This window comes from Carlito syrichta, unplaced genomic scaffold (genome assembly GCF_000164805.1).
Source record: "Carlito syrichta isolate Samal-C Ts95f unplaced genomic scaffold, Tarsius_syrichta-2.0.1 Scaffold313468, whole genome shotgun sequence".
NCBI lineage: Eukaryota > Metazoa > Chordata > Mammalia > Primates > Tarsiidae > Carlito > Carlito syrichta.
In genome coordinates this window covers 335,973-353,614 of record NW_007257564.1, presented here as the reverse complement: position 1 = coordinate 353,614, position 17,642 = coordinate 335,973, and the positions used below count along the sequence as shown (strand labels likewise).

At 41.8% G+C, this 17,642-nt stretch overlaps 1 protein-coding gene across 3 annotated transcripts in view; it reads right to left on the bottom strand.

Moving 5' to 3' along the window:
* Positions 1 to 13,869: 13,869 nt before the first annotated feature.
* Positions 13,870 to 17,642, bottom strand: part of GNG2 (G protein subunit gamma 2) — a 125,402-nt gene continuing 121,629 nt past the window's right edge. For all 3 annotated transcript variants that reach the window (XM_008070511.2, XM_008070512.2, XM_008070510.1), the window contains one exon: positions 13,870 to 14,706. In XM_008070511.2, the coding sequence (XP_008068702.1) occupies positions 14,578 to 14,706 (129 nt within the window). In that variant the 3' untranslated portion in view covers positions 13,870 to 14,577. The remainder of the gene's footprint in view (positions 14,707 to 17,642) is intronic.

Here is a 17,642-nt window from a genome sequence, read left to right as displayed (position 1 = left end):
TATTGTAGAGACAAGGTCTCACCAAGTTGCCCAGGTTGGTCTCAAACCCTTGAACTCAGGCAATCCTCTCACCTCTGCCTCCCAAAGTGCTGGGATGACAGGCGTGAGCCACCATGCCTGGCCGCAAAAGGCATTTCTAGCCAAGGAGGCCCACTACCGGGTTAGCATCAAATTAAGGGAGAGCGTGAAGGAGGAGCTGGATACCCCGGGGTTTGAACCCAAAAAGAACCTTCCTGGTTGAGATGTTGGACATGTATTGAGCTTCTCTAGCTTCTGCTTCCTCTTCTGTAATCTGAGATGAGGCTTTCGAAAGGATGTCAAGAACCCAGAACACAAGTGGCACAGAATGGATGGCAGCTTTTTATTATTATTATTATTATTATTTTTGAGTTGGAGTCTCACTCTGTCACCCAGACTGGAGTGCAGTGGCCGCTCCCGGCCACCGCAGCCTCACCTGCTGGGCTTCGGCGATCCTTCCGCCTCAGCCTTCCAAGTAGCCAGAATTACAGGCGAGCGCTACCACGCCCAGCTGATTTTTTGATTTATTGTAGAGATGAGGTCTCGCTGCCCAGGCGGGTCTCGAACCCGCGGGCTCAGGCCATCCACTCACCTCAGCCTCCCAAAGGCGCAGGATTACAGGCTGAGCCACTGAGCCTGGCTGGATGGCAGCTTTTATTACTCAACAGACAGGGATGAACCCTAACAAATGCCCTGCCTATCTGTGAGAACCAGGCCATGCTTCAGTGTCAGTAATGGGTTATGCAATGGGAGCTTTTTTGGGAGCTGGAAACACAGCAAGTCCTTTTCTGACTCAGCTTAGCTTGGTGCCTGGCACCTGGAGGGGGGCTCACTTGTAGGGTAAAACCTGTAATTGGATGGAAAACTATGCATTGTTTAGCGTATACTTTTCTGAGTTATGTATGTATGTATGTATGTATTTAGAGATGAGGTCTCACTGTATTGCCTAAGATGGATTTGAACTCCTGGGCTCAAGTGATCCTCCGCTCTCAGCCTTTCGAGTGGCTGGGATTACAGGCACAACAATCAGAGTTATCTAATTCTGATGCTGTGGGAGCTCTATCTTTCCTTGCCTTTGAGCTCTCTTATAACTGTGAGTTGTAGCAAACTGATGAGAAATGCAAAATAATTCTTCATTTAGACACGCAACTAAATTCTTCTCTCCAGGGGAGGCTCAGCTGAGTTGTCTCCCCCTTTATGGAAGAAGTCGGTTTTACATCCATTTGCAAATTCATTTCAGTGTTCCTGATCTATAAATGTCTCTCCTTTTTGACTTTTGCTTTGGTCAGTTGTTACATCTGGCTGGTTTCTTTATTAATAATTAGTGATATAAAATCTTTTACCTGTGCTCATTTAATACTTGTACAAGAGTTATAATTTTATCTTTTCTGGTGGAAAATTATAGTTTAATATAGTGTTTGTGAAATTGACTTCAGGAATGTTTTTCAGAAAACAATGGAACAGCATCCTAGGAGACAGCCTAAAACATTTCCATCTTGTCCTTCTGAATCTTTTCATGTATGTTCTACTCATGACTCTGTCGATAAGTAGCTGGATGATTTGAATGACACTTAAAATTTCCCATCTGCAAAACAGAGCATTGAACTAGAAGATATTCTATAAAGTAGCAGTTCTCAAACTTTATGGTCTAAGGACCCTTTAACACTTTTAAAAATTACTGAAGACCTCCTGAAATTATTAGGGCTTCGTTTTATGGGTTATTTGCCATATTAGAAATTGAAACAGAAAAAAATTTAAATATGCATTTATTGATTCATTGAAAATAACAATAGCAACACCATTCCATATTAATATAAATAACATATTTTTCTTTTTACGTCTGATTTTAGAAGACAACTAGATGCTTGTGTGCACGATTGCATTCCGTCTGTTGTGACATCAGTAGGTAGCCTCTAAAATCTCCAATTGGCTGGATGTGTTGCCTCACATCTGTAATCCTAGCAATTTGGGAGGTTGAGGTGGGAGGATGGCTTGAGCCCAGGAATTTGAGACCAGCCTAGGCAACATAGCGAGATTCTGTCTTTACAAAAAATAAAAATAAAAAGATTAGCTGGGTGTAGTGCCATGTGCCTTTAGTCTCAGCTGCTCAGCAGCTAAGGTGAAAGGCACGCTTGAGCTCAGGGGTTTGAGGTTGCAGTGAACTATGATTATGCTACTGCACTCCAGCCTGGGTGACAGAGTAAGACCCTATCTCTAACTTAAAACAAAATTAATTTAAAAAAATAACTTCAATGTGCATGTTTGAGAGTAGAAAAGGCAAATACCATCGCCATATTATTATTAAAATAGTTTTTTTTTTTAAGTCACAGTCTCACTCTGTCGCCCAGGTTGGAGTGCAGTGGCACACTCACAGCTACTGCATCCTTGACCTGCTGCGCTCAGGTGATCCTTCCACTTCAGCCTCCCAAGTACCTGAAACTATAGATGCGCATCACCATGTCCGGTTACATCTTTAAATTTATAGTTGAGACACGGTCTTGCCAAATTGCCCAGACTGGTCTCAAACCCATGGGCTCAGGCAATCCTCTCGCCTCTGCCCCCCAAGTACAGAAATTCTAGGCATGAGCCATTGCGCCCACCTATTATTAAAAAATTTTGAACATGTAGATTATCTGAAAGGGTCTCAAGGACCGTCAAGAGTTCTTGGAACACCCTTTGATAACTACTTTTATAAAGTAACTCAGGATGACCCCCTAGGTGGGAGTAGTGATTTTTGGATGGCGGGATGTGCCCGTACAAGGTGCTGATCCTTTTCTTAGAGTGACAACTTGCTTTCCCAGGCATTCTGGAACCGCTTTTCCTCGCATGTGTGCATCCGCAAGTGCAGGCATGTGTAGCAGCATCTGGGATTCTGTGCTACAAGCTCGAGTGAGATATGGCATATTCCTAGAGCAGGGACAGGAAATGGGGTGGGGGTGGGGAAGGACACGAGCACCGTTCTTCTTTTCCAAGGCAGCTGAGTCCTTAAACCTGCATTTGCAACGGTCTTTGTTCTTAGATTCCTTCTCCATCCTTTTCTTTTCTTTCTTTTCCTTTTCTTCTTTCTTTTTTTTGAGTTGAAATCTCATCCATTCTTTTCTTAAACCATGGCTTGAAGGGTGAAGCCCCTAGAAGCCACCGCTGCCAGTCAGATGACTCTACCTCTGACCCTTGGAGAGTCCCTGGGCTCTGAGATGACAGAGAAGCAGTTATTAGAACAGCATCTGGAAAAGAAAGAGGTTTTCCCCTCCTGAAAGACCTGAAGAAAAATAAGTACTCTGCACTGTTCCTGTTATAATTTCTTCTTGGTTTTTCTTGCAGAGTTCTAGGTTTAGTTTTGTTTTGTTTTATTGAGTCAAAGTCTTACTCTGTCGCCCAGGCTGGAGTGCAATGGCACACTCACAGCTACCGCAGCCTCAACCTGCTGGACTCAGGTAATCCTTCCACCTCTGCCTCCCAAGTAGCTGGGACTACAGGCATGTGTCACCACACCCAGGCTAATTTTTTGATTAATTGTAGAGATGAGGTCTCATCAAGCTGCCCAAGCTGGTCTCAAACCCCTGTGCTCTGGCAATTCTTTCACCTCTACCTCCCAAGCACAAAGTTCTCAATACCAGGAAATATTATCAGTGCAAGGTGAACTCGGAAGCTACTGCTCATACTTCCTGAGTGCCAAATGACTACAGTGAAGGTAAATATTGACAAGAAAGAGCTCACTAATTTCTTCATTCCAGATAAGTAATTCAGAAGTTTGAGTTTACAAACTGATTATTCTATAAATAAGAACAGATTCAGAACTTTTATTATAACTTTCCTCTTACTTGCATTCCAAGTTAAGAGGTGACTCTTGGTCTATCACGGAAACAAAAAACCAAGTATCACATGTTCTCACTCATAAGCGGACCTTAAACAACTATCGTAATACTCTAAGAAAGGGATTGGCAGTAGTGGGAAACTGCCAGGGGAGGGGGCATACTTCAACAAAGGTACTTGCATTATGAACATTTGTATAACTAGCCCTGAATTGTACTCCACGTCTTTAAAATTTAAAATTTAAAAAATAGAGGTGACTCTTTGGAATCAGGATAGATCTAGTTTTGTATCCTTATCTGCCACTCCATGATCATGAGAATTTGGGGAAATGTGAACCATTCTAAATCTCAAATTCCTTGCCTGAAAAACGGGGATGAGTTAGTTTGGGTTCCTCCCAAAGCAGAGGTTAAGTTAAGAACTTGGACACAGTTAGTTTATTAAGGGTGGGAGGGTGATCCAGAAACCAGAAATGTAGGAAGAGAGAAAATGAAGCAGATTTAAAGGAGGAAAAAAACCAATATGGCACACCATTGGACTGGTTACTGTTGTGGGCCATTGATGTTCAATTCTATTAGGGTCTCTCAGACACTCTGTCTCAAAGGATGTGAGCCTGAGACATTTCTCAGGACTCTCCTCCCTCATTAACTGAAGATTACCCAAGGGCACTCATATTCTCTGGGAAGGATGAGCTTGCAGAGAACTCTCCTCTGCTGTGACTGAAATCAGAAGTGGGTCATGGATGTGTCTTGAGGCACAAAGCTCTCTGCTACAGGAAACAAATAATATCCCTGTCATAGAGTTCTTTTTCTTCCTTTCTCCCTCCCTCCCTCCCTCCCTTTCCTTCTTTCCTTTCTTCTTTTAATTTTAAAGATGTGGGGTACAATCCAGGATTAGGTATATGAGTGACCATCATACAGGTAGTTATAGAGTTCTTGTGAGAGAGAAAATGTTGTCTATTCAATGCTTAACGTGTGCCTAGCTTATAGTTAGTGCTAATTAAGTGTTCATTTTCTCGTTGTGGCTACCGTGATCATCCTGACTATTATCACTGCATATTCATGAGTGAGAGAGACAGGGGCAAATATATGACCGAGAGGATTCCAGGAATAATGTAGAATCCACAACCCAACTCTTCCACGCCACAGCTTGTGCGATTGACCATGACCCAGGGTCAATGATCGCAATTATTATGGATTATTGCAGTACTTTCACTTTCTCTTCCTTTTTTTCTGGTGTTTTGTCAAAATTTGGCCCACGGGGAAGGTGTATTCTGTCAGTTGCTTGTGATAGAAAAGAGGGTTGCTGATCATTGTTCCAAAGAAGCACTGTCCAGTAGAACTTTCTGTGATGATGGAACTGTGTTATATCTGTGCAGTACAAGACAGTAGCCACTAGCATGTGGCTAATGGGTACTTGAAATACAGCTAGTTCAGCCAAGAAACAGAATTTTTAAGGTTTTTTTTGAGTCAGAATCTTACTCTGTCGCCCAGGCTGGAGTGTAGTGGCACGCTCACGACCACCACAGCCTCTACCTGCTGGGCTTAGGTGATCCTTCCACCTCAGCCTTCCAAGTAACTGGAACTACAGGCGTGCACTACCACATTCGGCTTATTTTTTAGTTATTGTAGAAGAAAGGTCTCACCAAGTAGCCCAGGCTGTTCTCAAACCCCCAGGCTCAAGTCTACCAACGTGCTGGGATTTCAGGCTGAGCCACTGCACGCCGTCTGAATTTTTAATTTTATTGAAATCCTAGTTAATTTATATCTATATTTATTTTTTAGAGACAGGGTCTCACTCTTGTGCAGGCTGAAGTATAGTGGTGTGACCATGGCTCACTGCGACCTCCACTTCTGGGTTCAAGCAATCCTGCTGCCTCAGCCTCCTGAGTAGCTGGGATGACGGGCACGTGACACTGTGACCAGCTAGTGTTTTTTATTTTTTATAGAGACAGGGTCTTGCGATGTTGCCCAGACTAGTTCCAAACTCCTGGTCTCAAGTGATTCTCCTTTTTGACCTTCCAAAGCACTACTAAATGTAAATACCTACTAAATGTAAATATAAATGTTTACTAAATGTAAATAGTCAAACGCAGACAGAGGGAAGGGGAACTAGAGATGGTGCCTAAAATTAAGGTGATTCTGCCAGCAATGTATGAGGGGGAACCCCCAAAATCCAGGAATTTATTTATTAAAAATTGTGTATGTAGTCTTGCGTGTCTAAATTTCAGTCACCTTCTCTCACTCTCCGTTTGATGCGATATGTCTATCGAGATGCTTTTTCCACTGCTCAGAACAGTTTTTGAACTCATTCATTTTGATGCCTTTTAGTACTTCTGCTGTTTTTTATTCCACCTCTTCTACATCAGCAAAATGTTTCCCTTTGAGGACTTTTTTCATACAGGGAAACCAAAAAAAGTTGCTTGGGGTGAAATTGGGTGATTGGAGGGTGGGGTGGTGGGGAGGTCATGCTGTTTCTGGTCAGAAACTACTGAACACTCAGTGTGCTGTGGGCAGGTATGTTGTCATGGTGCAAGAACCAGTCACCTCTTTGCCACGACTCGGGACATTTCTTTCACCATGCAGCCTCTCACTACAATGGTGACTGGTTCACCGATGCTGATAGATTTCTAGAACACTTACTTAGTGAGGGAAGTCTGAACTAAAGGGTCTCGCCCTTCAAAAGATAATTCCATTTTTGGGGGGTCCTCCTCATATTTTCTCTAGCCCTTAGGTCCAAAGCCCACAAGATTTCACTTTCAGGTTGGAGTGTGGTGGTATCACAGAGGCCAAGGGACTGCTGGCTGCTGAAGCCAACACAGGCTGCAGGAGTTGAGAGAGGAAGGAGTTGAGAGAGGAGAGAGGTTTGTATTCCCTGAGGTCTTTCACAGACAACATGGATTCAAAGTAGTCCTTGAAATATGAGCACGATTCAGTCACTTGAGGAGTTGTGTCTGACACTCCGTAGCTGGCCACTTTTTAAACAAAGGTTTGGGGGTAGAATAAATTCACTGGGCAGTGAACCCGAAGAGAGGGTCTAGAAGACGAGATGGGATTAGCAGGGCGGGGCTGACTCTCCAGGGCCTTGAGAGCCAGGCAGTTGAGGGTTGACCAGATGTGGTTGACAAGAGCCTCATGAACCCCGGCCTCCAGGTTTCTGAGCACGCTGAATGCTTAGGTGACATGGATGAGTCTGATAAGATGTGATTGGTACTGGTTGTAGTCTGCCTTTAACCTTCTGTCCATCCTTACCTCTCTAGCAAAAGGACTTCCATTTCCTTAGAACTGCTGTCTGCCCATGTGGCTTAATGACTCTGCCTGTGTCCCCAGGTCCAGGAGTGGGCAGGCACAGGAGCTGGATCCAGCCAATAGCACCTTAGGAAATGTTCCAGGGATTTTGCTGGAGTTTTGTCATCTTTTCTTCATGATTACTAAACTGGTGAGACGTAATCCTGGAACTGAAAATGCTCTCATGATGCTTCAGGGCAAGTCTGAGAGTTAAATCAACACAGAAGAAAGCAAAGCCAAGGGATGAGAGGGACATCTGATGACATCCTCTGGATCCCACTGGGCTTGAAGTGGGGACTTATTTCTGGCCTCTTCGGTTATTAGCCAGTTTCTAGATTCCTGCCTTTTGCAACCAAAGAAAGAGTTCCGAATGTCCTGATTAATGAGTGTTCAGGGACTGGGATAGGAGGAGATGGGAGTCAGAGTGGCCATGCTAGTGGGTGTGGCAGGAATTTGGACGTGAGACACTGAGTCTCAACCAAGGGACTTGGGGACTAGAGAGGAAAGGAGGCAAGTCAAGAGGCAACAGGGGGCTATCTAGTGTCGTCTTCTCTTCAAAGGGTGTTGTTAACAGTGTCTAAAGATTCTTGATCACCTCTGTCTTCAGGATGCCCCTGTTTTTATTTGTTTTTGACCACTTCGTGAGACAAATGAATAAGATATTCTTGTCTCTACCTTATTACACAGGTCAAATGGCTTGCCTGAGGTCACATAGGAACTCTGGGGCCTAGTTCTGGTTCTCTAGTGCATGCCAAATGCTTGCACCCCATACGAACCAAAGTCACCAAGCACTATCTTCCTGTCACCTCAGGGTGGAGATACAGCACCCCAGGCCCTGCTTTTCTTGTTATTGCTGTGAAGACACAGGAATAGATCTCACTGAGGAAAAGCTCAGGAGCCCATGGCCTTCTTCATTAAAATAAAGTCTGCCTGAGTCTCCTGGTTCTAAATAGAAGAAAATGTAGATTTGGGGCAGAACCGAAGGGAAATGGATTTCCCTTGGCAAATTATTTGCAATTTGTGGATTGGAGCTGACCCAGCTCCAGTTCCCTCTGTCACTGTAAGTGCTGTCTACAACGTGACCAGCTTATTAAAGAAGGAGAGCTGAAGGCCGTCTTCCCACAGGGGCGCAGCAAACAGGAGCAGAGTCCAAGTCCACCAGTGCCTTCCTCACAGTGTCTCATGCCTGGAAACTGGCTGGATTCTCACCCACAGATAATGTGTTCATGCCAGGTCGCCACTTCCTGTGGCTGTGGAAATAAGGGCATGCACACATACAAGTTGTTTGTGCCTTTCCTTTGGCCATTTGCAAAGCTAGCTGTCGTGGTGCTTAAGTTTCTGGTCCTCAAACCATATATTGTCCAACAGAAACACAAGCTCTTAAGAGACACTGACAGAGATTCTGAATTCATGGGGGGTCCATGATCTGCCTTTAAAGAGGCATTCCAGGAAATTCTAAAGCAGGTGGTCCCTGGACCATAGTTTGAGAAATAGTGATTTCAATGGAGTGCTAGTACACATCCTCCAGGTGACCCCTTCATCCACGGTTTAAAGATGCTGAGGTGGCTGGCACAGGTCCCAGGAGATCCAGAGTTCTTTCTTTATTCACTGGCATCGAAGGACATTCAGAAGTCTTTCTTGACAAGAGACCTCTCCAGGAGGTGCATCTAGAGTTCTAAACATTTATCTTCTCCTGCACTCCTTCTAAATCATAAACACCTTACAGAGATCAGCACTTTCTGTGTTCAGTTTTTTTCTTTCATAAAAAAATCCCACTGTGGCATACCCACAGCAAGTTGAAGTACAAATACAGCTCATCTGTCTGCGTGGTCCAATCTGCCAGAGCCCTGGACTCTCCATCAAGTTCCTACCCTTCTCTGTCCCAAAGGGCTATACCTGAGATGTAGAGACCCAAGGAGAAAGGCTTTTAAAACATGTCATGTATAGGTGATCGAGGCAAAAAACCAACAAGGAGATCTGGAACCTCAACTGGATGCTTGATATGATTCTGTATCTTGAAAATCCTAGGGAGTTTGTCAAAAGCCTTCTAACTCTGATAATCAACTTTGGTAAAGTCTTGGAGTACAAAATCAGTGTGTAAAAGACAGTCTCATTTCTATACACCAACAACAGGTAGAAAGAGTGCCAAATAAAAAGCACAATCCCATTCACAATAACCACAAAGAAATGAAATACTTTGGTACCCACCTAACCAGAGAAGTGAAAGATTTTTACAATGAGAACTGCAAAATGCTGCTCAAAGAAATCAAGGATGACACAAATGAAAAAAAATTTCATACTCATGGATCAGAAGAATCAATATTTTCAAGATGTCTATCTTACCCAAGGCAATTTACAGACTCCATGCAATACCCATCAGACCTGGAATGACAATACAGAAAGTCACAAGGAAACAACAACAACAAAAAGCGCACTAAGAGCCAAAGCAATCCTCAACAAAAGGAACAAAGTGAGAGGTATCACACTTCTAGATTTTAAACTTTACTACAAGGCTACAGTAACCAAAACAGCCTGGTACTGTTATAAGAATAGGCTCATAGTCCAATGGAACAGGAGAGAGATTCCAGAAGCAAAAACTTGGGCTCTCAACCAACTAATTTTTGACAAAGTCACTGATAACAATCACTGGGGAAAGGAGATCATATTTAGCAAATAGTGTTAGGAAAACTGACTGACCACATGCAGAAGAATTAAACTGGGCCCCTACCTATCACCATATACAAAAATAAACTCTAAATGAATCAAAGACCCAAACATAAAACCTCAAACTATAAGAATCCTAGAAGAAAATGTAGGAAACACTCTTGTGCACATCAGAGTAGGCAATGAGTTCTTGACCAAATCCCAAAAAGCAAATGCCATCAAAACTAAGATGGACAAGTGGGACCTCATCAAACTGAAAAGATTTTGCACAGCAAAAGAAACCATCAAGAGAGTAAAAAGCCAACCCATAGAAAGGGAAAAAATATTTACAAATTATGTCTCTGACAAAGGCCTAACATCCAGGCCTACAAGGAATTCAAATGAACTGAAAGGAAAAAACAAACAATCCTATTAAAAAGTAGGCAAAGGACATGAATAGACACTTTTCAAAAGAAGACACACAAGCAGCCAACAGACACATGAAAAAATGCTCAGCCTCACTAATCATCAGAGAAATGCAAAACAAAACTACAATGAAATACCATCTAATTCCAGTAAGGATGGCCATCATTAGTAAATCAAGAAACAACAGATGCTGGCATGGGTGCAGAGAAAAGAGAATGCTTATACACTGTTGGTAGGAGTGGAAGCTAGTTTAACCTCTATGGAAAGCGGTGTGGCGATTCCTAAAAGAACTAAACATATGCTCCAACAGTACCTCTTCTGGGAATGTTCTATCCAAAAGACCCTTGCACCTCAATGTTTATAGCTACACTCTTCATAATAGCAAAGACATGGAACCAACCCTACTGCCCATCGAAAGTAGACTGGATAAAGAAAATGTGGTACATATACATGGTGGAGTATTATGCATCCAAAAAAAAAAGAGAGAGAACAAAATCATGTACTTCTCAGCAAACCGGATGGAGTTGGAGGCCATCATACTTAATGAGTTATCACAGAAACAGAGAACTGAATACCACATGTTTACTCTCATAAGGGGGGACCTGAACATTAATCACATTAGCATAAGGGAGGGATTGGCAGTCACTGGGCACTGCCAGGGGAGGGAGGGAAGGAGGAGGAAGGGCACGCCACAACACAGAGAGGATCTGGTCCTTTACCAGGTGAAGTGAGGGCCAGCTGGAGGCCCAGACTTGAACCACACGCAGCCTACTTGTATAGTTAATCCTGACTTGTATGCCGCATCTCTATAATAAAATAAAATTTTTAAAAGGTGTCATGTGAGTTTTTTTTCTTCTCCAGGACATCTTTATTAACAAAACCCTAAGGAAAATAAATGGGTTCCTACTGCCTCATCCATTTATATCATCAGATCTTTCTCAAATTAACCACGGAATCATAGGTGAGGTGGTCCACAGGTCTTCGCCATGAAATTGACGACATATGAAATGAATCTGAAAACTCCATTTATTAAAACACATACATAGTCCATGTGGGGTGAAAATGTGCACATCACATTCAGGTTTTCCTGCTTTAACATTTCTCTATTTCTCTTTGAAAGACACACTCCACAGATCTTATATAGGAAAAACGTGAACAATTCTTGGGCTGCAAAACACTAATGTATACGTAACAATTCATCATTGCCAGGAGCAGCTAGAAGCAGATATATAGGAAGAAAGGAAAGTATAAAAATCCCTTAAGACAGCGTGCTTGATTTTTCTCAAAACTCCTTATGTAAGAATAAGCGTATGGAGAAATAGTATATTGTTTAATTTTTAAATGTATTGTTTAATTTGTCCTTGGTAGGAAATCTTCTTCAAATATTAATAGCAAAATCAGACTCAGATCAAAGTACTTATTTGCATCCTTTGATTTAAATTAAGTACTACTTGGTTTTAAATTTTTAAAAAACAACAAATTTAACTGGAGTTAACCTTGAAAAAATGTAAGATTATTTTTTCCTTATAGACTTTGCATTCTAAATATGAAGTATATTGTTACTACTTATTAACTAATTCCATGGCACATCTCCATTACTATCCAGTATACTGTATATAGAAATTAGGGCTTTAAATAAATAAGTAAGCTGAATTTTTCCATTAGTTACCCCTTAAGATAAAACCATGCTGGTGAAAATGATTGTTTAATTTATAAAGAATTAAGCTCTTTGGAGGCATAAGTAATCAAGAGACTTTTCCCCTTGAGTAAGTACAAATATCAATAAGCCAAAACTCATATAAAGATTTTGGTATTATAATTTCATACTGTAAGACATAAAATTATGAAAAAAAAAAGCCAAAACATTTTCCTTAAAACACTTCCTAAAAATTTTAATTCCATCTTAATTGCTCCAAAAAGCTAGATTTACATGGACATATAAAGTCCTTCTGAGAAGAAATGCTGTTTATTGTGAAAATCATATGCGCCTTCTAAGGATGCCTTAATCACCACCAAAGAGTGCTTTGTTCATTCATAATCATTTTAATGTGACTACATACATATTCAAATAGTGTTTTCGCTCATTTAAAAAATGTGATATGAGACCACGTGTGGTAGCTCACACCTGTAATCCCAGCACTTTGGGAGGCTGCGGCCAGAGATTTGCTTGAGCCCAGGAATCTGAGACCTGCCTGGGTTTCAGCCTTATCCTCATCGCTACAAAAAAAAAAATGAGTCAGGTGTGGTGGCGTTTGCTAGTAGTTCCAGCTACTTGGGAGGCTGAGGCAAAAGGATTCCCTGAGCCCATGAGGTCACGGCTACGGTGAGCTGTGACCATGCCACTGCAACTCCATTGCCTGGGCAACAGAATGAGACCCTGACTCAAAAAAAAAAGAAAAGAAAAGAAAAAAAGTGATGTGGTTTTAGCTGATTCCACAGTATTACTACACTAATTGTACAATGCTGTAGTTAAGTAAATACTCTGCCAGGTTTTTTCACCCTAAATCTTCATCAGCGTCCCACTGACTATAACACAATCCCAAAATTGCAACAGAAGTACCTGGTTACAGAAATGTTTATACATTTCACAAACATTTCAATATCCTCTTCTCCTTTACCTCAGGTATGAGCCTTAATTGTATGTATTTCTTCTTTTACCAGCATGCCCATGAAGGAGCTAAGGGAAACATTTACCAAGTCTTTCAAAATCTGTCCTTGGCATGTTAAGTCTTTCTTTTTTCCCCCTTTACAAAAAGACAAAACAAAACAAAAAACAGGAAAAAGAGATGGAGAGGGAAGAGAGGAGAATAAAGTTAATTGGGAAATGGTCTTTTGGGATTTGAAAGCAAACAAGGGGTAAGGAAGCCCCTCTTTGAAATGTGAATGACACAGAAAAAAGTGAGAAAAACGTCCAGGGCCTGCCATTCATGATGGAGGGAATGGCTGCCATAAAAAACCACTCTCGATACTGTATCTTGGAGAAAGTGCTCTAGCAGCAAGGAAGTTGTAAATAAAGATAGAGAGGCTTTAACAAATGAGATAGAGAACAAAAACAAGGAAGGGGTTCCATTAAAAAGTTTGATGAGTGAAAAACCAAGATCATCTCAGTGGAACAAAGAGCCAGAAGTCTTCCTGCTGGAGCTGGCTGTGGGGACTGCACCTGCCACTCAGAGACTGGCAATTGGGGTTTCTTCTCCCTGGCGGGTGAACAACTGGGATTCTGAGAACGAGTTGCCTTTTCTGGAGCTATGGGTTTCTTTCTTTTGAGACTCATACAAAGGAGGGCCATGGTTTCCTTGTTAAGAGCACAGAAAGTGCTCTTTCATTCTAGAATGTCTGTAATTGAGGGAAGGAGGGAATTTGCTCATACTCTACGATAAAAGCATTGCCCAACCCACAGCAGATCTTTCGTGCTTGGTGATATTTGGATTCTGGAAAATATATTGAAGAGGCATTTACACCACTATTAACCAGGAGGTATTTTAGGCATGGCTAAGGCTCTGAAGTCATCTCAAATTCCAAAATACTGAGGTTTTTGTTTTTTTTTTCCTCTTCGGGGTCTTTTCCCTCTCATTTCTTTTCCCAGCTTTTATAGTAAAACAACAAACCTTCTGAATGGATGTAACATAGGGACATTTTCATGCACTATTACTCAAAAATTGTCACAAATATATGAAAGCACCAGTCACAACACATGATTTACTTTTACTTGCAGAATCAAAGCTATCATGTACACATGTTAGGAAGAGTGATAAGGGAACATAGACAACCGGCATTTTGTTGTTACCATGAGGATATGCCACGGGGAACATCTCCCTAAACATTTTGGATTGATGCCTGTCCTTCTAGACACGTCCAGCCTTATTGCCACACTACTCTAATGGGGAGGGGTGGGAGGAGGGGTAGGGGAGACGGAAAAAAGAAAATAAAGGCACAAAGACTAAATATCAATGCCCTTAAACCGAACTGTGGCTGCACTAGACAACTCAGGTTATCAAGGGGTATTCCAAAGACAATATTCATTCCAAGGAGGTCTTACGTATCTTCTTAGCTCAGTACAGCTGTTTTAATTTTTATTTTTAAAATATGAAGCAGAAACAGAAGGGTTTTTTTGGGGGGGAGGATAGCAGAAAAGAAGTGACTCCAATTGTATTTTTATGGATTCCCCTCCTCCAGGCGGTTCTGGAGGATCAGATCTCTTAACTCAGGACGTGGATTGACTTGCATTCTCATAAGGGGGACCAGTTCTTTAAACATGCACAGCCTGGAGTCTCCAGGATGGTTCTCCTCACACTCTTCAAATGCCGTGGACTAGAAAGGTGCCCACTTTGCTAAAAACTCTACATTGGTGTCCCAGGAGCCCCGTGGGGCTCTTCCGGCTTCTCTTGGAGACTTAAAGGATGGCACAGAAAAACTTCTTCTCCCTAAATGGGTTTTCTGAAGCCGGAACTGGGGTCAGCAGGGGGTCTTCCTTGGCATGCGCTTCACAGTAGGCCATCAAGTCTGCAGCTGCCTTGGACACCTGGAAAGGAAGACAGAAACAAATGGAACTGTAATCAGGTGCAGTCAGTCTAGACCCAAGCTTTGGAAGCCAATGGCCTAGAGCAAAATCCTCGCTCTATCACTGTGTGAAAGTGAAGTGAAGATATTCACTGACCCTCTCTACAGGTGGGGTCTACCTACCTACATGATGACATCAGACTTGGCCATGTGACATAAGACTTGCTCTGGTCAGCAAGTCATGAGTACAATGTAGTGAATCACTTTTGGGCAGAAGCTTCAAGAGCCAATGTGTAGTTTGCCATGCGCTTTCCCTCTGCCACTTTTTCCAGCTGAAATAATTTACTAGGAGCCTTCTTAATTGATGCAGAGGTTTTAACAAATGGCGTAGTGGCCACACCTTTGAGTTGTTTCTTGTCCCAGGGCTGAATTGATTAAACCTTTGTCATTTCTGCTTCCGCCTTCCCTGTAGTTGAAACTACAGGTCAGAAGTACACCACCACACCTAGCTAAGTTTTATTTTTAATTTTTGTAGAGAGAGGGGTCTTGCTATGTTGCCTAGGCTGGTCTTGAGCTTCTGGACTCAAGGAATCCTTCCACCTCAGCCTTCCAAACACTGAGATTATAGGCATGAGTCACTATTCCCGGCTTTTGTTATTTAAGGATACTTCAACTTTATAAATTACTAGCTAGACACAAGAATCAGTTTCATCTTCTAATACCATAAACCCTTAAACTTTAAGGACTCTCTGCTTTGGCATAGACCAGAGAGAGGCATTATTCCAGAGAAAGGTTGCTCTGTCTGCCATGTTCCCTGATGAAGGTAACAAGGTATGGAGTGGCAGCTGATCTGTGATTGACATGTGGTAGGAGTGAGAAATGTGTCCGTGCCATTGTAAGCCTCTAAGTATGAAGGAAAGGGGTCCTTGTGTGACTCTCACAACAACTTAGCCTATCCTGATTGGCAGAAAGACGTATAGGTACCGACATGTGTATTAGTCTCCTCTGGCTGTCTTAACAAGTCACCACAAATCGGAGGGCTTCAAACAACGGACATTTATGCTCTTACAGTGCTAGAGCCTAGACATTTGAAATCAAGGTGTCAGCAGGGTTGGTTTCTACAGGAGGTTCTCAGGGAGAATCTGTCTTGTGCTTTTCTGCTAGCCTCTGGTTGCTGCCGGCAATCCCTGGTGACCCTTGGCTTGTGGGCCTATCACTTCAGGCTCTGCCTCTGTATACACACATAGCATTCTCTCTGCCTGTGTGTTTGTCTTTACGTGGCATTCTGTCTGTCTGTGTCCAAATTTCCCATCTCACCAGTCATTGTATTAGGGCCACCCTAACGCAGTATGACTTCCTCCTAATTTATTACATCTACAATACTCTATTCCCAAACAAGGTCACATTCTAAGATTTCAGGTGGGTATGAATTTTAGGTAACACAGTTCAAAGTATATTTGTATAAAAATCAGTCTCATTCTTGAATAGACATTATAGTTCTTATATACATGTTTTTATTATGTTCTATGTTATTTCACACATTGAGTTAAATTTTCTCTTTTGATCTTCATGATAATACTGAGATAGGAATTACTATCTTTTTTTACAGATGAAAAGTAAGTTCAGCAGATGACATAAGTTGTTCAATATCATACAACAAAGCTTGTGGCAGAAAAAGTACTTGAACCCTCATGTTTTGTCATTAAGCCGTAGACATCTACATGCAAATTACTCAAATGCAAGGCTAGTTCCAAAGGTTCAAATGGAAATTATGAGATGCTACGACAAGATGAAAGACTTTTTAAATCTTAGCTCTCCTAAATGAAAACAAAGGATGAATTTCCATAATGAACTGAGATCACTTTTGTGTGTGCATGCGCTTTTTACTTGTTGAAGCAATGGTCACTCTTACACCAAAAAGAAGCTTTGTTCTTAAGAAGCAGAGACTGTAAATTAGTAACATCTAAAACCCACTTGTTCAGACGAGATCCAGCACCATCCATCCCTACTCATTTGCAACACTCTCACACAAATATGTGGCACAATTTCCCCAAATCTCTTATGATGCAAAAAGTGCTATGCTGAGCAAAATTGTTAACTTAGAGTTACTCACATCTTCTATTTGAACACTTGATTCTGAATGGTTTCCTTCTCGAAATATGTGTTTTACCTTGCTTCCTCAATCTCCCGTGGGCAACAGTCCAACACAGTGTCAGAATCTTAGTATGAATGAGAATGATTGTGAATATTTATCAGCCCTTGCTATGCATCAGAACTGTACTAACTGCTTTACATAAGTATCTTATTTAATCTTCACAACAACATTAAGGGTCACAAGATACTATCATCCTCATCTTAAATATGTGAGATGGAGGCTTTATTAAGTAAGCGTTCCCAGGTTCCATCGCTCATGAAAAGCTAGCAGTTGGGCTGTGAGTCTTGGTGTTCCTTACTTAATCTCCACCAATGCTTCTCCTTTCTCTCGTATGGCTGCCAACTTTGACCCTTACTTTACAATGAGTTGCAGCGATAGTCTGCTTAGTTGACCTTTTCACTTTCTGACTCTCCTTGCTAACATTTTGCACATGGTCTAGTTCTTCCAAGAAAAATTTCCCCAAAACTCTAGAAAATCTCTCTCTTTTCTATTGATTCCTCCTCCAAAAATATCTCAAATTTTGTCCCCTTCCTGTTATCTCTCTTGCAACTAACTACCCTAGTTTTCGCCTCTATCTCCTCTCTTCATGATTACTGAAATAAGCTCATAAATAAAGTGATTATTTTGGGTTTGTTAATGGGTCCATGGATAGAATTTTTTTTAATACATTTTTTATTTTAAAGATGTGGGGTACAATTCAGGGTTAGGTATTCAAATGTTCATTATGCAGGTGCCCTTGTTGATGAGGTGTGCTGACCCCCTCCCCTGGCAGATTCCCACTACTGCCAATCCTTTTCTTATAG